Below are 27,118 nucleotides of genomic sequence, written 5' to 3'. Positions count from 1 at the left end.
TCAGTGAACATTTCGGTAAACCATGTCTTAAGCCAGCTGATACAAAAAGAGAGAGTTGAAATATTTATAAAGTATGAAAATAAAATGATTCACACCATTGTTATACTTCCAGAAACAGCTCATGGACCATCTACTTCTGCATTATCAGGGTCCAAAATTAACGCTCCGAATGTGCCAAATTAGAGTAAAATTGGCTTTGGCGAGGACATAAAACAGAGTTATTCGCCAACTGGCTGAAAACTTTATTAGGAGCTGCAACATAATGCTGGATTTAAGTCGAACTGTACGAATGACAGTCTGACCCTCACCGATGTACATGTGTACCATTTAAATCAAATACCAAAGAAAATGTCTGTTGAAGAACACATTTGTGGCAAATCTTCTTTTAATGGCTTTTAACTTTTGGGAAAAAAAAAGCATCAGAAGTTTAACATTTCGTTTTCCAGAACTCCATGTGGTGCCACATATGTGGAATGTTCCTAGCATTAAGCAACCATAATGAAAATATGTGGAACAATATCATGAGATGAAGAGCGGATTAACTGAAAGATAAATACTGGCCATTTGTATAAGATGTCAAAAAAAAACTGTGCCACGTCATTATTAAAACGCAAGGCAAAATAAAAGTTGTTGCTGTTAATTAGATTTTTAGAAGAAGAAGAAGGAAAATTGTTGTTAAATATATTTAAGTATTATTTTTAATGATTTTATTATAGTTTTTAATATTTAATTAATTTTAATAACAAAACATTACATTATTTTCTAAAAATAATTAAGTTTTTTCAGCAAAAATGTTCAGAGAAAAACGTGTTAAAATGTATACATTTAATGATAATTATTTTTATTACAATAATAATAATAATAATAATTGTTGTTCATCAGCATCATCAACATTATTATTATTATAAATATACTTTTGATGTCCTCTTTTTTATATATTCAGTTACTGATCTTTCAACAATGTTATCTTAGGTTTATAATATTATTTATAAAGAAAAACAGCAATGTTAGCATTTATATTCCAATATCAATAAAAATGCAAATGCTTACAGAGGCAGGTATGTAAAACATGGTAAATTATGTTCATCACATAATGAGGGGACATTTGACTTTTGCCAGCGGCAGCCAAGAAAATAAATAAATAAATAAATAAATAAAAGTCACACAGTAGCAGAAGCCTACAGATTTGCAACACTGTAATTAACAGCGAAAGATGGCAAATAATCCAATCAAAGTCTCCCATTGGTTTCCAATAAGCCACTCAGACCTCTTTGTATAAATTGCATGGGAGTGAATGAGTGTCTGGATCATGTCAGACAATCAATCATGTTACCTCTAGCAAAGCCAGATAAGAGAGTTACACAAAAAAAAGAATCTGACACCAGACACAACAACAGCTAATGCAACTTTAAGATTTTGTGTCACCCACACAAATACTTTATCACAAATACATACTTCATACGAGTGATGTTATCATTGCTCACCTTCAACCTGTCTAAATATGCCACTATTTTAAAATAACATCCTGAAGAACCAATACAACAAAGCTTTGCCGTTTTCTCAAGAACAACATGGCTTTAAGCCTAAATGATGCAACAGCTAGCAAAGCATCACTACTGAAGCAGTAGTTAAGGATGGCAAATCTCAATTGCCCAAAGTCTCCAAGGAAAACAAAATGTTATCTTAGCGTATTTAAGACTGGGCCAACAACCACAATTACTCCGCCTCCCCACCTCATGACGCTAACAAAACAGCTGTTCTGAAATACATTACGTACACGCAACAGCACTGTGCAAAGACTATTAAACTAAATATTACTATAAATCACCTGAACCAGTAAATTGTTTCTCTTTGTACCGGTTCTTGTCAAATTGATTTTCTTTTTTAAAGCGACGTGATTAAGTATAAGTTCTCCATTGAGAAGCCTGTTCAGTGAAAGATGCATTACAGTAGCACAAGTAATCAAAAACAACTAAATAAAACCTGCTTGCACAGACGCAAAAGTATCCTTGAAAAAAAAGAAAAAGCATCATTTAACACTGGGAATTGATTATTACATCTATTGATTGACTTCCTGTAGGAGATTGATGAATTCATCAAAGGCCACAGTGATCATCAGCTGCCTCTGACCTTACAGGTGCAGAAAACCACAGGAGGATAAGTCCTGCGCATGAAATGAGTTCAGTTAATATTACCACAAACCCCTTGCATAATTAAAGATACGTTTGTTCACACTCAACTATAAATATGAAAAATATATTCCTGCTGTTGTTGTTAAATGTATTTAATTTTTTGCACTGTTTTTGCTTGATAATCATATTATTAGTAATAGTAGTACTAGTATTCAAAAATATATAAAAGACTAGTGCTTTCAAACGAATAATCGCATACAAAAGAAAAGCTTTTGTTTGCATATGTGTGTGTGTTCTGTGTATTTATTATATACATACGTATTATGTATATAAATGCATATACAAACAGTACATATTTTGAAAATATTAGCATGTAATTACATGCAAGCATTTATATTTATAAAATTAATATCATAAATATATTGAACAAACAATTTTTGTAAAATAATAATTTTTTTGTAAATATACACAGTACACACACATATTATGTGAACAGAAAACTTATTTTGGATCAGATTAACCATGATTAATCATTCGACAGCACTAAAAATACACATTATTAAAATTAAAATAATATTTTAAAAATATACCTGATATGGTAGTAGGAATTAATTTCTTAATTTAGTTTCTAATCCACAAATGTTGACAATGCATTTATCTAAATAACACTTAGATACTAAATCAAAAAGTCCACAACAAGGTTGCCAATGTATTTAGAACAAAAGAAAATTATAAATTAAATCAAATTTAATTCGACCAGTATTTTCTTACTGGAAGTTTAACACTTCTATTTGAAAGACAAGAAAATAGCTGCCTTGGGTGTTGGCTGCTGAGTCACTTGCTTCAAAGAGAAATTTGGTACCAAAATTAACCCATCTAATCCAACAGCCCAAGAATTGCAAAAACGTATTTACATGCACAAAAAAAAAAAAAAAAAGGTTTTGTCTGCAGCTGTTGTGGACACATGCAGAAGTGGCGTCGGGTCATATTGAGACTTCAGCTTGAATGTTTTATGTGCTTGTTGGGGGCCAAAATGACTGTCAGTCCATGTTAAATTTGCGCTGAGGCAGTGATGTATCTTGAGGATATTTTTCTTTGCAGTGTGTGAGAATGTAAACGGACAGTAGGACGACCCTGTTTAAACAATCCTCCCGCAGGCCGTTATACGTCTAGCTCTTTGGCAGCACGAGCGTACGTGTGCGACTGAGTAAAGAATATGAAAGAGAATACATATTAAATGCATTAATGAGTCCGTGCCTGTGCACGACCATGTGTCTCTCTGCAGGCCATCTTGGCTATCCAGGGCTGTGAAAATGACCTCATTAAATATCATTGCATTAAGCCAATTTTATGAATTTAACATAGTCCCTGGACCATTGTTTGCCTGCAAATTAGATTAAAGCAACATTCTCTTTTCTGTTTGGGGTCTTTCAATTATTTTTGGAGGGCATTGCAGGCAGGGAACCTAATGAGCTGAGACAGCTTTCCTCCTTTCTACTGTGTCTACAAAAGGTCTGAGCCAATTAACAAACAGCTCCTCCCCATCAAGACAACACGACTTCCAGGGACAGCGGCTGTTAGCATAGCAGATCTCTCTGGCTAGATTACCACCGGAGGACATTTGGATGGTCTCACACAAACACTATCAAAGAAGATCAACGCAGTTTTTTTTAGTAACAGCTGTGCTGTTAGGGAAGCTACTCTGAAACTTCCCAGGTTATAAGCTACTTCTGACTTCAAGTAGTTAAACAACTGTTAAAGCAAAATATTTACAACGATTCTATTATCATTAACTCACCCTCACATCGACTTTCTATTTTGAAGAACACAGAGTTCCAAAACCGCCATGGACCTCTTACGGAATCAAAACTGACCCCATCTTATTTCTTAATAAATTTTCCAGGTCTTATTCTCACAATATCACTCAATACTTGAAACTTTAACTATGCAGGTTGAGACAGGTTGTGTTTTTTTTGTTTGTTTTGTTTTTTGCAATCTACTTTTTAAAAAAACAAGTCAAATGAAGACAGTGACAATTCATTTACAGCACAACTGTGCAAAGAACCAGATGACTTAAATTAATCACACATGCATTATTGAAACAAACTGATTTACTATGTATATAAAATTTTAGTAACAAATGTATTAAACCTTTTCTATTTGAACAATTTTTTTTAACCACACACACACACTCTGATTTGAAGCATCTAAATAATTTCCAAACGAACTAAAATTAAACTTATATACTTAACACGATTTACTATTAATTGAATCTGAATAATAAAAACTAATTTTATAAAATTAAACTTACTTACTAAACATAACACACAAAATCTGATTTTAACCGTCTGAACGAACATACAAACGAACTGACAAAATAATACAAATTTGAACAATCCAAACAATACGCTTCACTACAATAAATGAATCAGATTTCCAAACACTACATATGAGAGAGTAAAGAGTTTAGTAAAGCGTGTTTAATTATCTCGGCTCACTCTGTGTACCTGTGCAGAATGTGCCAACGTACAAAGTACTCATAGTTAGTTAGTTAATGGCTGATTTTGAGAGAGTACAGGTATTTAAACCAGGTTAGCTTGTAGTTTTAGTGTTTGTTTTTCCACCGTCCTTAAACAGTACATGCGTGTATAACGTGTGCCAATGAATGCATGCATGAAACTACCTGTGTGTGCACATGCATGTATGTGTGACCCCAGGGACTGGGACCGGAATGTCATTTTAATGAATGCAAGGCTTGGGTGAGACTGAGTAAGGCGCCCGCTGAGGCCCTTGAGGCTTCAGGGTGACACAGAGAAACAGTCAGGACGACGGTAAATGCAAAACAGCCAAACTCAAGGGGATAATAAAGAGAAGCAGGCCTGTTACCGTATTTTTACCACATTTTTTTCCATCATCTCCTTTCCTGTGGCCCTGCCTAGTAAACACACATATGTTGCCAATATGTTGGCTGAATGCTATTCCAATGCGCTAACAAGTCAAGTTTGAATAAGCGGGCACGCTAAATATATCTAAAGGTTACATGTCAGTCTTATTTACTGATGCTTAGGTGGTGAGAATACATAGCTAATCAATTCGATCCCTAATAAAGAGGATGTGTATGTAAGGAACGACTACTGATAAATCTAATCACTCTTTTTTAAACAGCTCACTAACACTTTTCATTCTGATGCTTGTGTGTATGTGTGTGTTGGATGCCGGTCTCGAGGGTTGTTGCATAACCTAAAAAAAGGTGCCGGCTGAAATAAAGCCAAGCATCTTGTGTCACTGAAGGCTCTACTGGACTTCATAAATCTGAAAACAAAAAAAAAAAGTAAAAATAACACAACAATAGCCCACAAGCAAGCTGTAGGTCGATCAGCACAAACCCAAAGTCCATCCAAATGGCCCACGCTAAGCATAAACCACACCAGGAGGGATTCATCCAAGAGGAGGATCCACCTAGAGAACCCAGCAAAAAAAACTCCACGTGAGTCAGACGCTGGGCTGAACAGATCCGGAATGAAGGGTTGTAAGTGTGGACACGGGCCCAATGACTGTCCGCCAAACTCCATCTTCACCGAGAAAAGATAAGACCAGGCGAGAAAAGAGGACAAGAGAATAAGAAGAGAAGAGGAACGAATAGACAAGGAATTAAAGCAAAAAGAAAAAAAAAAGAAAAAAAGAAAATGGTCAAGATATGGTCAAAATAGACAAAGAAGAAAAAAAATAAGAGAAATTTTGAGAAAGAAAAGTAGATATAGGGAGATATAAATATATAGTATAAAAGTATAAGTATAAAATATAGAAAAATATATAAGCTATGAAGTCTTCAGATACAAAAAGAAAGTCCATCTGAGATTTTTCTTAATTTTTTTTTTTCAAATAAGCATTTTATTATGCTTCAGTGCTAAGGTTCAGTCATTTCACTTTAATGGCTATTGGTCAGATGGACATGTTTTTGCATCCAAAGTGCTCATATATTAAAAAAAAAAAAAAAAAAAAAGAAAAAAAAAAAAGAAAAAAAAAAAAGAAAAGAAAAGAAAAGAAAAGAAAAGAACAGAAAAGAAAAGAACAAAGTTAGGGTGAAAAGAAGAAAAAAAAAAAGAATGGAAAGAAATGAAAAAGAAAACCAAAGAACAATAGAGATGAGAAATCGGAAAACAGAAAGTGTGAAGAGAAGAGACAAGGAATGTGGAAAAAAGGAAAAGGAAAAGGAAAACGGTACAGAACAGATGAAGAGAAGAGATTAAAGAAGAGGAGAGACAAGATATGAGAACAGAAGAATAGAAAGTAAAAAGAAAATAAAAAAAATGGAAAGTGGAAAACAGCAGAGGAGAGGAAAGACGAGTTCAGTAAAGAAGAAATGTGTTGAGAACAAAACAGGAAAGAAGAGAGCAGACAAAACAGTGTTTAATGACTGATGAACTATTACATGACAGCGTTGAAATCACTGATGGGTGTTGTTCATGAGATTCCTGCAACTAAAGCGGCAGTAAAGTGATGTTATGAAGATCAGATGCCGCGTGACATCAGCGGTGGAGACCATCCAAGACGTTCAGGGCCGGGCACACAATGACATCAGCGCCAAGTGTGGGACATGCACATTATGTCACAAACACAGGCTATACATCAGCTGCAAACAGAGCTCGGGTGTGATCGATCTCCTCCGGGACGTCTGCGAAAGGGATGAAAACTAAACCCACCCATCCATCCCCCACCAAGCCCTGCTCTCCTCAGCACACTGTAGACATAAATATCACTTCCTTTCTCTTCTGTCAAGGTCAATTCTCCCTACCTTTGAAATCAACACCATCCAGGGAGAGAGGAAATACTCAGCGGCCTGTTTAAATCGAACGCCAGATCATGATAACAATATGGACCGAGAGGAGACGCAAGATGGGTTTATGCACCATCAGCAGAAAACAGAACACTTCCGTCCCGGCCGGATCCTTCGTTTGCCCTCCCGCCATGGACTCTCCGCAGAGATTTGAGAATGAGGTTTCATTTTGAAGTTATACTTTAGATTTACACCCGTATTACCAGAATGTTGCATTCTGTTCTACTACAGTAAATGCAAGAAGTCAAAAGATGAAGCTTCTCGTTCTGCTGAACTCAAGTGACTCAATATTTTAACAATGGTTTTTCTAACAAAGCTAGGTTTCATTTTTTAAAGCAGTTCTTCACAACCCACTCTCAATACTTTATAGTGAATCAAAACATACAGTGTGGCCTTTGGTCCGATTCATTCCTTTTTTAGTGAATCACAAACATACAGTATATCCAGTGTAGTCCAATGAAGGAACAATTTGATCCTACGAACTGGTTCTCCACAGTGAATCAAAAACAAGTAACTGGTGTAGGCTGATTCCCCCCCCAAAAAATTTTTGGGGGGGGGGGAATCAGCCTATCAAAAACACACAGTGCCTTTAGTGTAGCCTGAATCATAAAACAAATTATTGTAATTAAATAGCTTGGAAAAATATGAGCTACTGATTTGCATCACCCTTCAAAACCATCCAGCATGGTTTATAGCATTAGCAGATTATTGGAGTATATTTTTGAAGAATATACTATTTCAGTCTTCAGTTTCATACTTTCAATTAATTTGCTGTGTTATCTGATGTCTATCATGAAGTTTTCTGTGAGAACACCATTTCTATAGCAAATACATCCAAACTGACTGCAACTGAATCAAACTGAATCGAAATCAGAATCATGTGAAGAGCTTGTGAATCAGAAAAAACCTCCATATTCAACCCCTCTTGAGATAGCATAAAAATGTATAAAAATGAATCCAATTACTTTGGTTGTAAAAAGTACAAAAACCTGTAAAGAAAGACTTGTTATCGTTAGTGTATATTATAGTGTATGTTTAGAAGTGTAGTCAACAAATCAGTGTAAACGTGGACCAGATCTAAGTAAGGTAGTCGGCCTCCCAACAGAGAACTGCAAGAACCAGCACCATCTTAGAGAACAAAGTGCATCTACAAAGCAACAGTACAGCAGAAACCAATTGGCTGCTAATGTGGTGAGGAGACAATCAAGAGGGTGTAAGCACCATCTGAACTACCTGAGGGGATCGCAAACAAGCTCTCGCAGCCTCTGTGAAATGAACATGTGATCCTTATCAGGTCTACAGAGAGACAGACAGAAACAGAGGGAGACAGACAGAGAGAACTCCTGTATGAGTGCTTGACTGGGTCATGCTAGAGGCCCTTAACAGATGTGGAGAGGACTGAGGTATCTGATTAAAGTAATCTGACAAGACAGGCCTCCCAATCCCCGCCAGCAGCTCATGGGAATAAAACCCTACGGCCTTCTGTTGCACGAGCAAGTGCGTTTGTGTTTACATGCCTGTGTGCGTGTTTCCCACCTTTGCATCAGCCATCGAAGCAACAGTAACGTGCTTGTGACTCAGTCAGACGCCACTGGGATCTTGACCCTTGAGGACTTTCGGCCTTAGCCAGTGTAACAACAGAGTGTATTGTGTTCGTGTGTTTCAGTGGCACAAAATCCAAACAGAATATATTTTGTTCAATCTTACACTCAAGCTAACTTGAACAATACAAATAAATTAGCTTAAAATAATAATAAAATTTTGTCAGACTTAATTTTACGGTTTCACCTATTAGTTGCTTATTAGAATACACATTACTAGAATGTTAGCCATTTATTAAGCACTTATATTAATGCCTTATTCTACAACACTAATCCTACCCAACACCTAAACTTAACAACTACCTTACTAACTATTAAGCAAATTAGGAATTTATTGAGGGAAATGTTGTAGTTAATAGTTAACAAGTATTACCTATTCTAAAGCATTACCTAAAATTTTTGTAAAATAGTAAATGTAGACTGATTAAAATCATTTTAATCATGAGTTATAATAATAACAACAAAACACAAGAACTACCAATAAGAAAGTTGGTAAATCAGAGGCACACACACACCTCATACTGCATAAATTATAAGCAGATGCTTTGTGTTTTATGGAGCTTGGCTAAACAAACAAATCTCCACCTGCGCGACTGTTTTGTGAGATGTCCTATTTTCCTCCAGCCACTATTAAAAATGCCTCGGGGTCCTGCGACTGAACCTGGCAAAGAAGAGAGATGCTCTTTGAGGACAAAGAAAATCGTTATTGTGCTGGTCGATACATCGGTGGAACGGCTCGTGAAGAGAAACTACCTCAGAGAAACCACAGCAGCGTTTCACGGCACCGCTGCTACATTCCCCTCAATAATGGAGGAGAAAGAAAAGGCGGCTAATCAAGCAGGTAAATAAGCTTTTAGTCTGTAAGGCTGTCTGAGCTTAAACTCAACACCCGCTCTGAGCACAAAGCACCAGTGCTGGAGTATCGCTCTCTGAAATCTGCAATTAACAGTTATATATTGCACCGTAATATCTGTTGAGGGCATTAGTAAAAGGATGGGCTGATGGAATAGAAACACGGTTAGATAAAAGATAGATAAATACAATGGTAGAACTTTAAATCTTCGTCGACAGAAAAAAATATAGAATGAACAACAGAAATATAGAACATAGACAGAATGATACAGAATAATAAAAATAACAGCTGATAGAGTAAGACATAGAACAAATGACATAAAATAAAAGCAAAAGATGATAAATACAATCATTAGCAGAACAGATAGAACAATAGATAGACCGAACAATTGCTAGAACAATAAAATGACAGATACAAAAATAAAATGATAGAATGATAGATTGATCAAACATCAGTTTGAACGTTAGATAGGGCAACAGAATGATAGACAGAATGATAAACAGAACCACAGACAGAACCATAGACAGAACAACACAGACAGACAGACAGAATAAAAAAAAACATAAGAAATAAAAGACAGACAAATGACTAAATAAAAAATACAGACGAGTGAATGACAAAAAGGATAGACTGGGTGGCAAACCAAGTGCGCTCTGCATTTGCTGAGTGAGTGATTCAGGCCTAAATCACAGTGGATGAAAACATCTGCTAAATAACTACTTATTAAGATACCTTCCTCTTACAGAAGCACTCTCATGTAAACACACAATACTGTACCGACTCAAAGAAAGCCAGGGACGTTTTAAGCAACTGATACACAGACAAAAAAGACAAAAGGATAAAAGAGACCAAACAAAACCAGCTAAAAGTAAGAATGCCTCTGCTGGTGGCATTCAATCAACACGACATTATGCAAATATGCACAGTCGTAGTGTGCTGCAAATAATTTGGCAGCATTGTAAACAGTAATCACATTTAAGAATGAGTGAAAAATAAAATAACAGTATTTATATCAGAGCGATGCCTAATCCGATAAGCCCTCTTCATTTACTCAGTCAGAGCACTAAACATGTTTTCCAAGGAACACAAAGGAGACGCTAACACACCGCTTCTATTTCCGTGCAGCTAAGATGGAGATAAAGAGACATTTATCACTTTTATTGTGCCTGTCTGCTCGCTATAATTAATAGCAGACGATAATTTGATCTTTTTTCGTCTTTTCATTTCTTCTCCTGACAGCTTTCGGCACTGAGTAAAACTGAGATGAGGAATCTGTACCTTAGAGGCATACCGCAGGGTGTGTACGAAGCGTGTGTGTAAGAGAACAAGTGTGTGTGCTGAACGCACGAGCCAACAAGCACCTCAGTCCAAACTGAACTCCAAGGATTTATGCTGTCAATGCATCTGTCACAGCAAATAATAACAAAGAAAAATGCACTGTACATACAGAATTACAGAGAAGCGGAGAAATTATGGCAGGGCTGGCCGGGAAATTCTTTAATGCTACCTGGGAACAGCGATTAGCGCTAACGCCAACAACCAAAAGCATCCTTTTAATATCCAAGGTTAATTTCCTCTGCAGGTACCTGTCCAATCATTAGTATTCTTTACAATGAAAGCAGTAAGGTGGGGAGGGGTGTTATAAACTAAACTTGGTATTCTTCAATGGCGTTATTAACAAAATTTGTGTAATGCTACATCCATGCCTATAGGAGTAAGGAGATCATTATCATATCAGCAATTTAAGAGAAGAAGTACGATCTAGCAAAACCTAGCCTTCTCGCATACATGTTTACAAAGAACAAACCACAATGAAACTGTTAAAATTATAGTTCACCCAAACATTTTAATTCTCTTATGAATTACTTACCTTCATGTTGTTCCAAACCTTTGCTCACAAGATATTTTTGATTAAATCAGAAAGATTTCTGATCCTGAATAATCAGCAATGTAACTTCCACTTTCAAGGCCCAGAACAGTAGTAAGGACACCATTAAAACAGTACAAGTAACATCAGTGGTTTCAGTGTAATATTTTACGAAGGAATTGTGCAAGAAAATGTTCATTTTGGGTGAACTCTAATTAATTCATTAATTACTTGCACTTATGTTGTTCCAAACCTGCAAGAACTTAAGATGTTAAGATATTCTGAACAAAAACAAAATAACAAATTTGTTCAACAATTCTTCTTTTTCATGTTTATCTCCGCTGTGCATTCACAAGAGTACCACAACGCATGAATAAAGACTTTATTTTGTGTTCCTTGCACACCAAAAAGTAGCTAAGATTGAACCACTAATGTCACATGAACTTTTTTAATGATGTCCTTACGACCTTTCTAGCCCTTGAACGTGGTAGTTGCATTGCTGTCTTTGCAGGGTAAGAAAGCGGATTTCAGCAAAAATATCGCAATTTGTTTTCAGAAGATGAACAAAGGATTTACGGAAACAACATGAGTGTAACTAATTAATGACAATTTTCTTTTTGGGGTGAACAATCCCTTTTATAAGGCTTCTGTATGTGAAAAGTGAAGGATAGAAAGATGAATATAACCAGGAGTGAGAGGCAGGAGTTGACAAGATGGAGTTGGTGATTTGACTGATTGTGGCATCTTCAGAGCGGATGCCAGGCCTAACAGACACAGAGGGGTTTAGTGTCAGACGTGACAATCTACACTGAGTGAGCCTTCTCAAACTGTCAGCCAGGACTTGATCCAATTAAGAGGTTAAACAAAGAGGCCACAAACATGAAGCCTGTGGCTTTCGGAAAAAGAATTAAAGAAAAACGGGTCCCTGCCTGCTGGTTTGTTTCTGTTGAAAAACTTGCAAAGTTGGTCAGCTAATGTAGTTTTTTGATTCAGTTACACCTCACAAAGGTGAGCAATGGTAACTAGAAAGAGTACTCTTTCACTCACTAGAACAGCTGCTTTACAGTGTTTTTGAGGTACCAATGCAGAAAAAAACCTTTATTTCTAACCATGTTCCTCTACTTAGACCATATAAATTCCGACACAGAATTTATTTCAAATGGCCAATATCATTGGTATATGTTTCCATGCTCCCTGCATAGTTAAGATGCACGACTCTTGGCATCCATTTTGGAGATTGTACAGACTTGGCAGGGAAACTAATATAGCCATCAGTATGAACACTGTTAGACACATTTGGGATACGTATCCATCGTGCAGGGCGGAAGGGCTGGTGGAGGAGAGCGAGCCAAGAGACTGCTGGGGTCTCAATTAGGGAGGTGAGGGTTAGGAAGGTGGAAGAGCTATGGGTCCTGGCAGGATCAGCCGCAGCGGGCCAAAAGGTGACGGGCACCTGCTGCTGCGGCAGCCGCTGTCATCCTGTCAGGACGTTTCTGCCTACTCATCCAGAAGCACCCCTTTGCCCCTGTCACTCTGTGTCTAATGCTTTCCTGCTTGTTGGAGGAGATCTACAGAGGTGCTAGCTGGCGGACAGACAAGGAAAGAATAGGGTCACACAGTTAAGACCTGCAAAGGTTAAGGTATGGCAATTAGGTGGAGGGATCTCAGTCCAAGCCTACTCCAAGAGTTGTGGTACCGAGCCCAGCCAGATGGACTTGGGGGGAAAGGAGACCCGGGTTACCTCGCTCATCCATTGCACTGCCTCACTCTCAATTAGACAAGCCAAAAACAAGAGCTATTGACACAGCCCACATCAGTCTTTGTGGTTGCTCCTGGTGCATTTCTTGGCACAGGTTCCCGATTTTATTGTGCGAATGCAAGGCAAACACTGAGGAAAAGAATGGAGTCATATTTCAGTAATCTACAGTCGAGGCCATTTCGTTCTTGTCATCTTTCTCCACCCTCTTCTTCTGAAAGGAGAGGACACAGCGCAGAGGTCAATAGAGCCAAATAAATTAACGGCTTGTAATGAAGTGAGAGGGGGAAAAAAAGAGAGAGGAGGAGGAGGAAAATGAGAAATGACAGGGCTGAGTGTGCAAGAGAAAACAAAACAAGCATACCTGAGCAAGTGAACAAAGTTTGCGGAAAAAAAGGAAGGCTAGATTCAAAAGTGACTTTAAGACCCTATCCCAAATGCTGTCCTAACCCTTTGAAATCCTCAATCGTGTGGATAAATTGCTGAATTAATACATCACAATGTTGGGTTGGAGTCAAAGACATGTCACTTGGATAGTTTTGAATGGGGAAAAATGCAACCCTCAATATGGCCACTCTAATAAAAGTTAATTCATTGCATCACTGCAGCTGATGATTCCTATAAAAACTGTCAGCATTCTGAGATGTGCACTTAGATGTGCATACACACTGACTGGTCTAACCTAAAAAAATTTTAAACCTATTTGAGCAAAAACAAACAACATTTATGAGACAGTTGCCAGATTTCAATGGTGGTTTAAATATGAAATTCAATCATAAGCTTGGTCGTACAGTTTGATGTTTCCCTGTTCAAAGACATAAGAGTTGCATTTGCATGCCCAAGAGGAATTTCAAAGGACAGAGAGTGAAATGTCGCCTTAAAGGGACATTCGCTGGAGTCCTTCTCATCGAGGGGCACATCATGAGTCCTCTGAATCATAAAATGACAAAATGGGACACTATACAGTCTCATCAACTTAACAGATAAGTGCAAGAGAAGGCTACAATATTGTAAGTACACTTAAAATGAACCATTCGGCAATTGGGATAGGGTGGAAATTCCATGTCAGGTCTTTTGGATGGGCAAAGCTTTAACATATCCAGAAAGGTTTATTTGTCAGACTAAGTGGCTTGGATCAGCGAGTCAAATCCAATACTGGCACAATAGGCCTCTGGTCAATAAGTTGAGGGGGGGAAAACAAAGAAAAAAAATGAGCACACAGGATAGAAACTAATTTAACGATTCATCCCAATTGTGCTAACAAATGGAGGGATAAATATGTTATTGGGAAACAATTAACCTCCCAATGTATCTTATAGACTTTAAACGAAGCATTTAATCCCTCTTTTCAAATGTATCAGAGCTCAAACTGTTATCTATTCATTTCCAGTGCGAGGAAATCTGCTTTAATCTGCTGGATTAACCCCTCTGTGCTGTTTTCATCAAAGGAAAACTAATGCTAGACGGCTCCCTGAGTGCACTCTGAACAATCGAGTCTTCAAAGAGGAAGTAGAGGAATGATAAAGAGGAAGCGTCAATGTCAGAGAAACCTCAGAGCTGCCTCTTGATTTTCGATAAAGCAAAACTGTGCAGAGGATGTTTATGATGTACGATATCATCGCATGTACATCGCTTGACTACAAACCTGTGGGGAAAAAAAAAAAAAAAAAAAAAAAAACACACAGCGCAAATACCAGAACAGATCTACAAAACAAGCTACTTTTATAGCTTCTCAAATGAGCATTTTAAAGCTACGCTATCGCAGTAAGTCTCTATCAAGAGCATTTCGGGAACGCTAGTCCCAGGGATAAACTCAATTATCATCAAGGATAGCACAGACAGCCAGGGTCACGACCACCGGGGGTCAAAAAGTCAACACATCAACAAGAGAATCACCCACCTCTTAAGACAATTGAGTACTAACATTACACCGGATGAATCTAAGCGCAGGCCTGAACCTGCTCGGGGGCTAGAAATAAACTAAAGTGATTAACTCAGTGGCATGGGGTTACGTAAAGATGACATTTAATGTAATGAAACTTCATCGCACTCAGTCACGCCCTGCCCTTGTGCACGCCTGCGAGTGTGTGTGTGTGGTGGTCTCTGCATAACTCCTGTCATTTGAGATGTCCGGAGCTCAGCGCTCACAATATTCACTTTGTTGTGATGAATGCTCTGTAATCCGTGTTGGAACTGAGTGAAGGAGTTAAAGATCCAAAAGCTCCCCAAAGATCCAACCCCCCCATCACCACCAACCCTGAGGGCTGATTAATGGAAATACTGCATGACTATGTGTGACTGGAATGAAGATGGAGGGGATATTGTTTATGATCATGTTAGGAAGAAGACTGAGCTGAACCCTGACCGACTACAGAGGGGTCTGTGGACAAAGAAAAAAATAAAAAAATGAGAAAAGGGTGTTCACTGTTTACAGGGAGGGATGTGATCTAAGTGTTGCATATTACAATTTCACATGGTCTCACACATGAACACAAACGCAGTCATCTTTGGCCTGCTTTCGACCTCGCTCGTTTTAGAGCACAAAGGGCCCCTGTGTGATATCAAAGGCAAAACATCTCACGCTCTGCTCAGATGGTCACCAACACAGACTAGAGGCCCTGTATTTTAAAAACGGCTCAATGGCCTTGGCATTAACCTTAACCGACCCCTAACCTTAATTTAAACGCATGTTTGCATATGATCAAATAAAAAGGTCATCTGAGATAGTCATGTAGTGGCTGTTAATGAGAAATAAAATCACAAATGGACCACAAAATCAGTCATAAGTGTACATATTTGGAAACTGAGATCAAATAAGTAATCATTTGTTTGGGTTAAATAAGCTTTCCATTGATGTTAGCATAGGGCAGTATGAAAATCTGGAATCTGAGGGTGCAAAAAAAAAAGAAACCAAATACACAGAAAATAGCATTTAAAGCAATGCACATTACTAATAAAAAATATGTTTTGATATTTACAGTATGAGATACGAAATATCATGCAATATCTTCAAGGAGCATGAGCCTTACGTAGTATCTTTATTATGATTTTTGGCATAACAGAAAAATCTATAACTTTGACCTATACAATGTATTGTTGGCTATTGCTACAAAATATACCAGTGCTACTTATGACTGGTTTTGTGGCCAATGGAAATGCTTACTGTGGCAATATCGGATGGTACTTTGTAACTAAAGTACATATTGTGAAAAATAAACAATGCCATAGTTATTTTTTTAACCAGTGCTTTTCATGTAACAAAGCTCCAAGAAATATGTGAGAAAATGCAGATTCATGACCACTAGTTGGGTAGGTGAATTTATAAGCTATCTATAAAGGCATGTTTGTGGTAGGGAGCAAAAACACAAAATCCACATCATTACTTGTCTGTAGTGGTTTAGTGGTTTAAAAGAGACATGGGATGACATGTGTCTTTCTCCTAGCCAATGAGGATCTCCCAGAAAGAGAGCACTTTCATTTCCTCTATCTATTCCCTTTCACTCCACACATATGCAAGGCCAAACAGGGCCAATGTGGGCCCCAGCCACGCTTCCTCCAGGGCTCGGAGCCAGCGTGCAAGTCATACAAACACCACAGCCTGCCACAGAAGATCAGGGTGGCCCACATGGGAGGGAGGAGAGATGAAGGGGAGAATGGTGCCGGATAACGTTGATGAGCCACACACACACACACTGAAACACAAACACACAGCGCTGAAGCCTGTCAGGAGGCTTGCCAAGTCGGTATACTTTAATTATGGGGACGCCTGACCATGAAAGAGCAGGGCTGCTTGCATGTACGCTCCACACGGAGAGATTACACTGCAGACGCATGGCTCTCCACAGCCGGCATCGTTCCTCAACAATGGGCTGAAAGGGTCGGACAAAGACAGGGGCTTGTGTAGAGGGAGGAGGCTGTCGTCCAAACCATTGAGAGGGACATCCTGATATCATGCGCGGTAATCTTGCACCAATGAAGACGTAATGAATGTTGGCACGGGGAGGGTCCACAGATGGAGCGCTCCCCGATTTTCCCTCTCTTTGTCCTTCCCTCTTGAATCTTTCTGCTGTTTTGCACTCTCTCACAGTTTTTAGAAGGAATTTTAAATCACTCAGCTGAGGAAAAATTCAAATGAAAGACTCGTTCGCTTTACAGATGTGGCCTCAATATCCCCGGGCTTCCTTTTATGACAGACTTACAATTTTGTTGAAACCAAATGTAAGTGTGTGTGCGTGAGTGTGTGTGTCCACTGCCTCTTCACCCCTCTGACTTTGAAACTCAAAATGGAAAGGCTCACTCTTACATGCCGAGAGCTCCTAATTCAAGATTGCGAGTGGCTAGTGAGCATGCATACGAGTCCGGGCAGCAGGTGTGTTGTGCGTGTAAGCGAGTGCATGAGTGTGTGTGGGTTCGTGTCAAAGGGCCTCTCCGTCCTGATTGCAGGGGCCTCTCGAGGGACTTGATGCCTACTTGATAATCACTATGTCTGGAAGTGCTGAGGCCCCCAATAGCCTGTCTGAGGCCGGAATGGTCTCCTCTCCTTTACAGTGCAATGATTAGCATCTCAAGGGCTTCAAGAGAAACCAAGCCATGGAGGTCGCAAGAGACTGAGGTCTTTGATATGATAAACTCAACTCGAAAGCATCTTGCAATTTGAGAGGCTCCGACTTGAAATTCACGGACCCAGCCTGATTTCATGAGAAAAAGTAACTGCTCTACGAGTTGGTGACAGTTCAGATTTGTATAAAAAACATGACTTTTAGGGGAAATAAAAGTCCACACCTAAAATGCTTCAGGCTTCAAACCTCCTTATCACATACATTTGGTGAAGATCGGATTTGATGTCAAACCCTGTGCAATACATTTTGAGGGACTGGTTTGATTTAAGTTTCAGTTTATTTTGTCAATTTTGCAGCTTGTTAGCGAGCATAATTTTCAATGTATGCTTCCAAATTTGCCATTTATTTTATTTAAAATGAAATTATAAAAAAAATAATATGAAAGAAGTTTTTTTAAAACCTATTATTAACCTAAAATAAACCTGTGTTTAGGAATCACAACATTACATTGTCCAAAATTTTCACAAAATTTGTAAAAATGTGACCCTGGACCACAAAACCCGTCATAAGGATTTATTTTCTTTAATTGCGATTCATGTATCACCTGAAAGCTGAATAAATAAGCTTCCCATTAATGTGTGGTTTGTTAGGATAGGACACTATTTGTTTGCGAAAATCTAGAATTTGAGTGTCACAAAACATAAAAATAATTGCCTTCACTATCCGCAAGTTCTTAGCAAAGCATATTACTAATCGAACATTAAGTTCTGATATATTTATGTTGAGAAATTTACAAAATATCTTTATTTTGAAAATAAATAATAAAAGAAAAAACATTAATTTTGACCCATACAATGTTTTGTTGGCTACTGATATAAATATAACCGTGCAATTGGTTTTGTGGTCCAAGGTCACAAATACCTATCAAAATAAGTAAAAGGAGCATGTACATTTGAAAAAAAATAATAAAATAGTAATAATAAAGTAGTATAACAATACTCAAAATATGAAAATCATAGTAGTTTACATTACAGTGAGTAACTGACAGCATTTATTTCCAAAGAGACAGACTTCTACAGGGTGGTTAGCTATTGAATATCCCTTCTCTCCAAATCTCAACCTTAATGAAGCTTCAAAGGACCTAATCTCATACCAGAAGCTGCAGATTAGCCACCGTGGGCCTTGTGACACTATGGTGGCCACTTAAAAGAAGAATAAACCTGCAGAGACAGACTCTCATTCATGGTGCCGCGTCTGACCAGCAGTCATGAGAAAGCTACTATCCGGTGTCTCCTGATTCTGTTGTTTTTCTTGGGCGAACAGATTTCCTCCTGTGGAAACAGCGGGGAATAGAGGCACTATGTTCTTTCATGCCTTCAGGCATACATTGAGGGTCTATATGGTGTTATCTTACAGAAATACGCTAGTGCGGTGCAGTCGCGTGATGAAAGGAGTTCCGTTTGATTCAGCTCGAGTGAAAAAAGCCATCTGCATGCGTATACGTCGTGACATTTCAATCTTTAGGCATTGAACGATGTAAGGAACTCCACTGAGCTTCACAAAAAAGTGGCAGACAAGATCCCTGTTCTTTCCCATAATCACTTGCAGCAAGTCTGTGGAGAAAATAAGGGTCTGGCAGCATTAAGAAGTCATTATCTTTAAAGTTACAAGGAAGAACTTTCCTACCAAGTGTCATCTTCGAGACAGCGCTTGAAAGGAGGTCCCGGAGGGGCCAAACGTATCGCCTCTGATCATGAAACGTAACAAACAGGAGAGCGCATTAGAATTCTGGAGGGCTGGCAGGACACTTGCGTGAGGTGCTTCCATAAACAGAGAGAGAGAGAGACGGAAGAGATGGCAGGCACCCCACATATGCAGATGAGATGCATGACACACTCAGTTTCCACAACAACGGAGCCCAAGGGAGAGCTGCCCTGGTGACAAAGGCTTTGGCAGCATGAACACCAAGACCTCCTCGCAGACAGAGCTTCATCCAGTCATTCTGTGATCTGGGTTTCAAGAACTTGCAGGAATAAGCACACAGACACTGCACTGACCCAGCATCCATTTGCCATTTCCCTGAACAGAAATACAACTTCCAAAAAGATCTCACTTCACTAGAAGCTTATAAACAAGAAGGATTGTATCTGTATTTTAAAAATGTTTATAATGCAACCTTATAATTAACATGTTCTTTTATAGTAGTCTTACCTTACGTGGTTAAAGCTTTAAGAGTATAATCCATTACAAAACAAAAAATGGTTACTTGTTTTATTGATTGGTTGGTTGGTGTTTCAACATCGTTCCAGCTTGGCGCTATTCTCATTACAAAAAAAAAAAATCGAAGATTAACTTATCTAGCTTTTTAGTTTAAGACAAACATCAAGTCCTGATTCCGTTCCCCCTCTCTTTCCCACTTCACGTCTCATTTAATGCCCTTATCCTATCCTAATATAATTGCCAAAATAAAACGTATTAACTATTAATATAATATGACTAATATTTGTTAATTAGTCATTATATATCAAATATAATATTTGATATAAAAATTCTATTTATTTATTTATGTATTAATAAATGTATTAAATCATTCTATTTGCAGTTATTATTGCAGGTTAATGTTAATTTGGAAACATATTGTTCATTGTTAATTCAACTTTGTTCTTAATATACATTTAAAAAAAATACTTACACAACTTGTAAATGCATGATCATATGAAAAACAAAAACCTGCTTTGTAGTAGTTATTGTAATAACTTTGAAAGAAACGCTATAAATTAATAATTATTAATACAATATATATTTTCAGTAGAAAACGTGAGTGGTGTGCAAAAAAAAAGTTACAAATAAAGCTAATAGCAAACACTGCTTATATTTTTGGATTCAAGTAAAGTGTTACCAGTTTTAGAAATTGTTTAATTTGTCCACATACTGTAAGTACAAACCTCATCTTTTCATCGATCACCTGTCCAGAACCAAACATCTTAAACGTTCAGCGTGATTGATGGACCCACTGCAAATGCTCTGCCGGGGACACTGTTGGTGTACGGCCCCTACAAGTGTGGCATGTGCACGAGGGCAGACTGCAGGGATGGAGAGCTCAGTGTTAATACGTGTGACTGACCACAGAGTGTGCCGTGTCTGTTGTGACGAACGGACAGATGGCGCCAATGAGAGGAAGGGAAGCGAGCAGCTGCTTTGGCCCTTCACTGCGGGTGGAGGATAGAGGCGTGTCCGCAGTTGTCAGACAACGGCGATGACGTCAGGGCCAGCCGCAGATGCCGTTGGGCGGGCAGCTGTCCTTCCCTGGCATCAGGTGAGATTGTGCACAGTTGCACTGGACACAGCTGTGGCGAAAACTGGCAAACAGCAACCCAGGAATGTAGCTGGTCACATCCTCCGTTGGCATCTGGTAACTATCAGACACACACACGCATACACACACATTGTCCGCTGCTCTGCTGGAGAGAACAAGCGGCCGGCACACATCAGTGACCCACTGTTCCACTCGACAGTGTCCACTGCTCCGGGATGGAGTCGTGTCTGCATGCTGGATATCCACAGCTGTCAAAGGAACACAGGCCACCTCATCGCAGCATTAAACAAATGAGGCAGAAAATGAGAGAATATCGGGCATTACCGTCATACGGTTTACGAAGACTCAAAGCACATAAACACAAGCTGTTTGGAGAATGTGTAAAGTTTTATGCTAACACAGCGTCCTTTGTTCGTATGATGATAGCTTTATTGGCGTTTGTTTCGTTTCGTAATAGCCAGAACAGGTTTATATACAATCGCCATCCATTACAGGCTAATTTTAGAGCCAGATTTCCCCTCCGGACTTGTAGGTTAAGTGCTACTCAAGGGCACTTCCAAGCAAAGTCAGGACTTTGGAAAAAAAAAAAAAAAAAACCCTGTGAGCACCTGGTTAAAAGTGTGCTTTCCTCACAGATGTCCAATGAGCTTCATAGCCAGGGGCTCTTTCAATCAAACCCATCTGCCAGAGCTTAAAATGGCCACGTAGCACCAGGGTACACATGCCTAGCAAACTCCCTTGATAACTTCTCCCTAGATATGCAGCTACCTTCTTAGGTGGCATGTTAACTGAAATTGAACCTTATAACACTTTATATAACTCCATGTGTGACACAAATAGTACTTAAAGGGCACTGGAGATTCGACTTTGTTACAGTGTAACCTTAGCACATTGCTAAGCTAATGACAAAATACCTAGCATACATAATACCTAGCATACATAAATGAGTGAAAATTGTCCACTTTTCAGTACTGAAACCCCTGATTTTACACTGACGGCCTCATGAAACAAATGTGTGCGTGTGTAATTGTTAACAGTATATAATCAAAGGTGAATGAAAATATCAATTTTAAATATATATTTAATATATACATTTTAAATATAAAAAATCTTGATTTTACACTATGAGAAATTTTATAGGATTCAGACTGAGGCATAAACAGTATCGAAATGATCAAGAGGATCTTTTACTTGTGCCTGAACAAGAACAGTGAATTGATACAGATTGAGAGAAACATGGGAACAGTGCCCGCTATAAGAGAGAAGCTGGATGTGACATTTATTATTTCTGTGTGTGTGAGAGAAAAAGAGAACAGCAATTCTGTACTGGCACAGATACAGCTTTACTTTAACAATGAGAGCGTTAGATGCTAAGAAAGTCCCCACAGAAGAAACACACACAATTATGACACGCTACAGTCCTCTGATTTGTCCCTCACAGGCATGACGCTTCATAATCCCACCTGCAGCGACTGACCATGCAACAAACTTCTGAGGACGTTGTTTGCAGCTCGCTCCCTAATCACGGCTTCCGACGTTCCCGCCGAGGACTACAAGATGTTGTCAATCATTAATCGCTCTCAATCAGGCGAGATTTCCACAAGGAGAAATCACTTCCTGCCGCGACAACGCAACCCCCACCCACCCCACAAGCCTTCCTTCTTGCTCATTGCTTCCAAATGTTATCAGTAATTACCATTCGCTCTGCAAATTAGCTCAAATCAGATCATGCTTCTTAATTAAAGTGACATTTCGGAAGTGGAGGGGGTACACGTGTGGCTGCACTAACATGCTAATTAGCCACGCTAACGTGCTAAATGATAAGTGACCTGTAGCCACCAGCATTTAATGTCTCCAAGAGAGATCTTCCCTCGAATCGGACCTGCAGAGGCAGGTAGATGGACATTACATGAACGCGACTGACTGGTTATCCACAAGCACCTTAATTGGCAAGTCACCGGAAGAGTCGCAAGATCACAACCAAAAAGGCATTAGAAATTGACTGCATGTCAGTTAGCATGCTAGCTCTGTCAATGCATGCAGCTCAGATTCGAATTGTTACAACATGCAAACAAATGGTCTAATCCAGAGCATTTTCAGTCTTTATTAGCTGCTGTTTTCAACTGAGAGCCCATCAAGCGGAGGCTTGAGGTTTGGAGATACAGACAATGCCAAAAAGGCCGGCATATTTATGAACAGAGGATTTTTGTTAATGGAGATTTCCACTCCCACGAACCCCAATAGTGGATTCTATCAAATCAGTGACTTTGACCTCCTGTGAATCAGACCCACAGGAGCCACATTTTTTGGCAGGGTAACATAATACATCTCATAAATACATGCAAACATGTATAAATTTCACTGCCTTTGGAAACTTACTTATAATAAATAATAAACCTCTCTGACACATAATTAACAAGAACTCAAGAACAGTTTATTACTTTTGACCAATTTAATGCATCCTATGTGAACAAAAAGTATCTATTTAAAAAACATGACAAAAAATGTCTTTGTTTCTAAAGTGACACAGACAGAACAATAAAAAGAATGAATAACAGAACAAAATACAGAATGAACAAACAAAAAGTAGATTGAATCAATGACAAACGAATAATTAAAGAATTAAAAATAATTACAGTATAGGTAGATAGTATAGGTCTAACAAGTGAGTATAGGTAACAAACAACAGAAAAAAGACAACAAACAATAAAACAAAAATGATAGATAGATCGATAGATAGAAAACCTCACTTCAACTAGAACCAAACAATCTTTAATGTCACAGTCTCACAGCAAGTCATGGGTCTTCACTTCACAAACATTAACACGTACACACATACTTGTACAGCTGTCTGCAGCCACTAAGATTTAGGCCCCTGATTATATATTCATACAGATGAATCAATAAGGCCTCGCAGCAACTGGAAGACTAGAGGAATTACAATGAGCCCACGTCAATAGACTACAGCTTTACATTTCATTAGGGCCAGACCCACACTTTAGCACTAAATGAATAGCAATAAAACAGCACCGCCGGCACCAACACACAACCATGATCCAAAGCTGGCCTGTCTCATACAGCTCGCCCCTTGCAAGCTTTGACATAAAACAGTGAAAAAACAGTAAAAGACACTGGAACTAAAAGTTGGTGACAGATATGCACATGATTGGTACTCAATTAACCGATGCATGCCATTAACATATGTACTCACACTTTCTAGCTTTCACCTTATTAGGAACCTGGACACACACACTGTATTTGCACACGGGCCATTGATTTCTGTCTAATGACACAGGCAGTGCTGTCCAGCTCGGGGGCCACTACAGGAAGAGCAAGACGGAGGAGAAATGCGATTCCAATGATGGGATATCACTCGACATCCGCTGATCTCCCCTCACCACCCCCGTGTACAGCCTATATCCAGCCAGCGGTTTAGACATCACGCCGGGGTCATATACAAGGACTGAGACAGGATTACTGCATACTTCAGCACAAGCACGTTTGTGTAGAAGTGTGTGTGCATTTGGCTCGTTTTCAATTTTTTTAAAGCGAATGTGTTTGACTATCAGTATACTAATACAAACACTACTATAAAAGTAAAAAAAGAAACCATCTCAAAACGTTTACAATTTTCCACATCCAATTTTAAATAAACACAGCTATATGATCGCGTTACCACAACCAATAATGAAGTATGAGACTCACCTTCTTCATCCTGCCACTACGGGTGCCGGTGAAGGCTACGGTGTGGCCTCGATAATCGTACGCCGCCACGGACGTCATCCCATCGTCTTTGTCCAGGAATAAAGGAATCCCTTCAATCGTAGTGGTGCCCCCTAGAGGCTGGTTGAAGTCCTGGCCACAAAAGTTGTCATCTATCTGGAGAGGCTGCGGAGAGAGATAAAAAAGGCAGAGTTATTCGAGTAGTGACTGAGTGGGAGTTGAGGCAATGGTGTGGCATTTTCACTCGTTTTAATCTTCTGCAATACCAATCCATTGCTCGATATTCCTTTGGGTCATTAAAGGCCATATACTGTATTTTCTGTGCTAATGAATCAGCCAGAGGCCCACACTCGTACAGATATATCGCACGATGAGTCCCTGCGCTTGTGCCACTCGAAGAACGGTCAGAAAATATAGAGGACCTGAGGGAAAATCATTCTCGGCTCTTTACTCCTTTGTACGGAAAAAACTGCTAACACGGGCATGGCCAACACCAAATGTCGCACACAATGCCTCGCAATTCAATGCTTAACACACACAAGATCCCTAATCGTCCCACACAAAGACGACCGCACAATGAACAAAGTGTCCCGGGAGACGTCCTCCCCACTCTGGTCGACAGACTGGGCTCATTAGCAGAGACAAAAGTGGCCATGACCCCCACTGCCCTGCATTGCTGCCCAACGGTGCCCCTCATTCTTCACCCAGCGAGGGGTGCCACTGCTGCCAAGGATGACCCGTTCCAGGCAGCGCAAAGGATATTCAGGCTCGCAAACACTGTAGCGGACCAGCGCTGTGCCCTACAACACAAGAGAGCATGTCCTTTCCTAAACCCCTGAGGGATGTCGGGATTTGCTCTGGAAATAGAACGAACAGAAGGGGATTGGACAAACAGACCAAGTGCATCCCTAAGGTTAGCGACCGTCTGGGTTATACCGACCCACCATGCGCCTACTGTAATTACAGTCGGCCTGCACTCAGGTGCGAGCAGGACTAATCTCCAGAGAGAAAGCGTTTGTTGCTCACTGTTCGCAGTTATTGCCGCTAGGTGTTATTCTCCGTTAGATGAGGAAACATTATGTTGGCAGAGTTAATGACGCTGGTAATGGCGGTTAATGCAAGCCAACCAATGATGCTGGAAATACCACTTGCGTTAGCAAAGCTCGAAAAGTGCTAGCAAAGACAAGGTCGTGGGGACAAACTACGCCTAATGGCGTATACCGAGTGGATGAATCCAGCCTGGATAACGCCAATGCCCCCGGTGAGTCATGGTTGCACAAAATACAGAATTAAAGAACTGAAATGTCACAGGAATTTGAACTGAAATGACAGGAAGGGGAATTTACTGAACTGAAATTTTAAAAGTAAAAGGGTTCCATCTTTCTTTCCATCTGTGAATCTTTTCATCCATCTATTCATCTAATCATCCATCTATCCATCTGTGCATCCATTTATACATCAAACCACCCTTCTATTCTAACCATCTAACATCCATCTGTCCATCTATCTATCATCTCTGTCCATCTGTCCACCTATCTATCCATCTCTCGTTTATCTATCCATTCATCTCTCAACCTGTTTGCTACCTTCATAAAAGAGGAAATGCTACATCCATCCATTCATTCATCCATCCATCATCTCTCATTCTATTTGCTACTTTTATTATGGAGGAATGAGCTACATATATCTATCTGTCCATCCATCCATCTGTCATTCCATCTTTCCACTTATCTATCCATCCGTCTACAAATCCATGATTCACCTTGTTTGCCATTGTACCTTCATACAGGAGGAAATCCTATATATGCATCTAGCCATCCGTTCATCCACTTATCTATCCTTTAATTTACCTTTCCATCCCTGACTTTGTTTGATTCCTAGACTCACAAGTAAATGTTACATCCACCTGTCTATCTATTCACCTATCTATCGACCATTCCTCCCATGCGTCAATCTGTGTGTTCATCCCTCAACCTGTTGGTTCACAAGGAAATGCTAGATACTGTAGGTATACAGGTGTATCACTAAACGGGCCTATTTAAACCCAGTCACCTTAGATATCACATACACTGCTGAAATATATACCTTCTATTCAGCATCCCATTTGAGAACTGCAAAAACAAAAAGGCAGCCACCCATAGCCAGTGACCGTGACTGGAAATGATGCGTATCTATCAGAGGTTCTACAGTATGCCTCATGCAGATTTCTTCTTTTTCCCCTCTTTAACTCAAATTACAGCTTCAATTTGGGACAAAAGGAGAGGAAAAGATGACTAAACAAGGCTGAAAGGTGGCCTGGGTACAAGTGGGAGGAATGTGTCCGGTGCAAATTTTTTTCAGTGGGGGTGGAAGGGAGGAGACAGATGTCCTGACCCAAGAAGAAATCTCATCTCTCCCATAAATCTCTAGTTTCAGAGCAGGGCGTTAAGAGACACGGACATGTTAACAACTTAAAGACGGACACCATGCGACCG

General features: G+C 39.3%; 1 protein-coding gene across 1 annotated transcript in view; it reads right to left on the bottom strand.

The window, feature by feature from the left end:
* Nucleotides 1-27,118, bottom strand: part of LOC122329281 (plexin-A1-like) — a 150,287-nt gene that overhangs the window by 85,270 nt on the left and 37,899 nt on the right. The window contains exon 3 of the mRNA XM_043225500.1: nucleotides 24,627-24,809. Within this exon, the coding sequence (XP_043081435.1) occupies nucleotides 24,627-24,809 (183 nt within the window). The remainder of the gene's footprint in view (nucleotides 1-24,626; nucleotides 24,810-27,118) is intronic.

Source organism: Puntigrus tetrazona, chromosome 23 (assembly GCF_018831695.1).
Source record: "Puntigrus tetrazona isolate hp1 chromosome 23, ASM1883169v1, whole genome shotgun sequence".
Taxonomy (NCBI): domain Eukaryota; kingdom Metazoa; phylum Chordata; class Actinopteri; order Cypriniformes; family Cyprinidae; genus Puntigrus; species Puntigrus tetrazona.
Note: the sequence above shows the minus strand (reverse complement) of the source record. Positions and strands in the feature narration are given on the sequence as shown.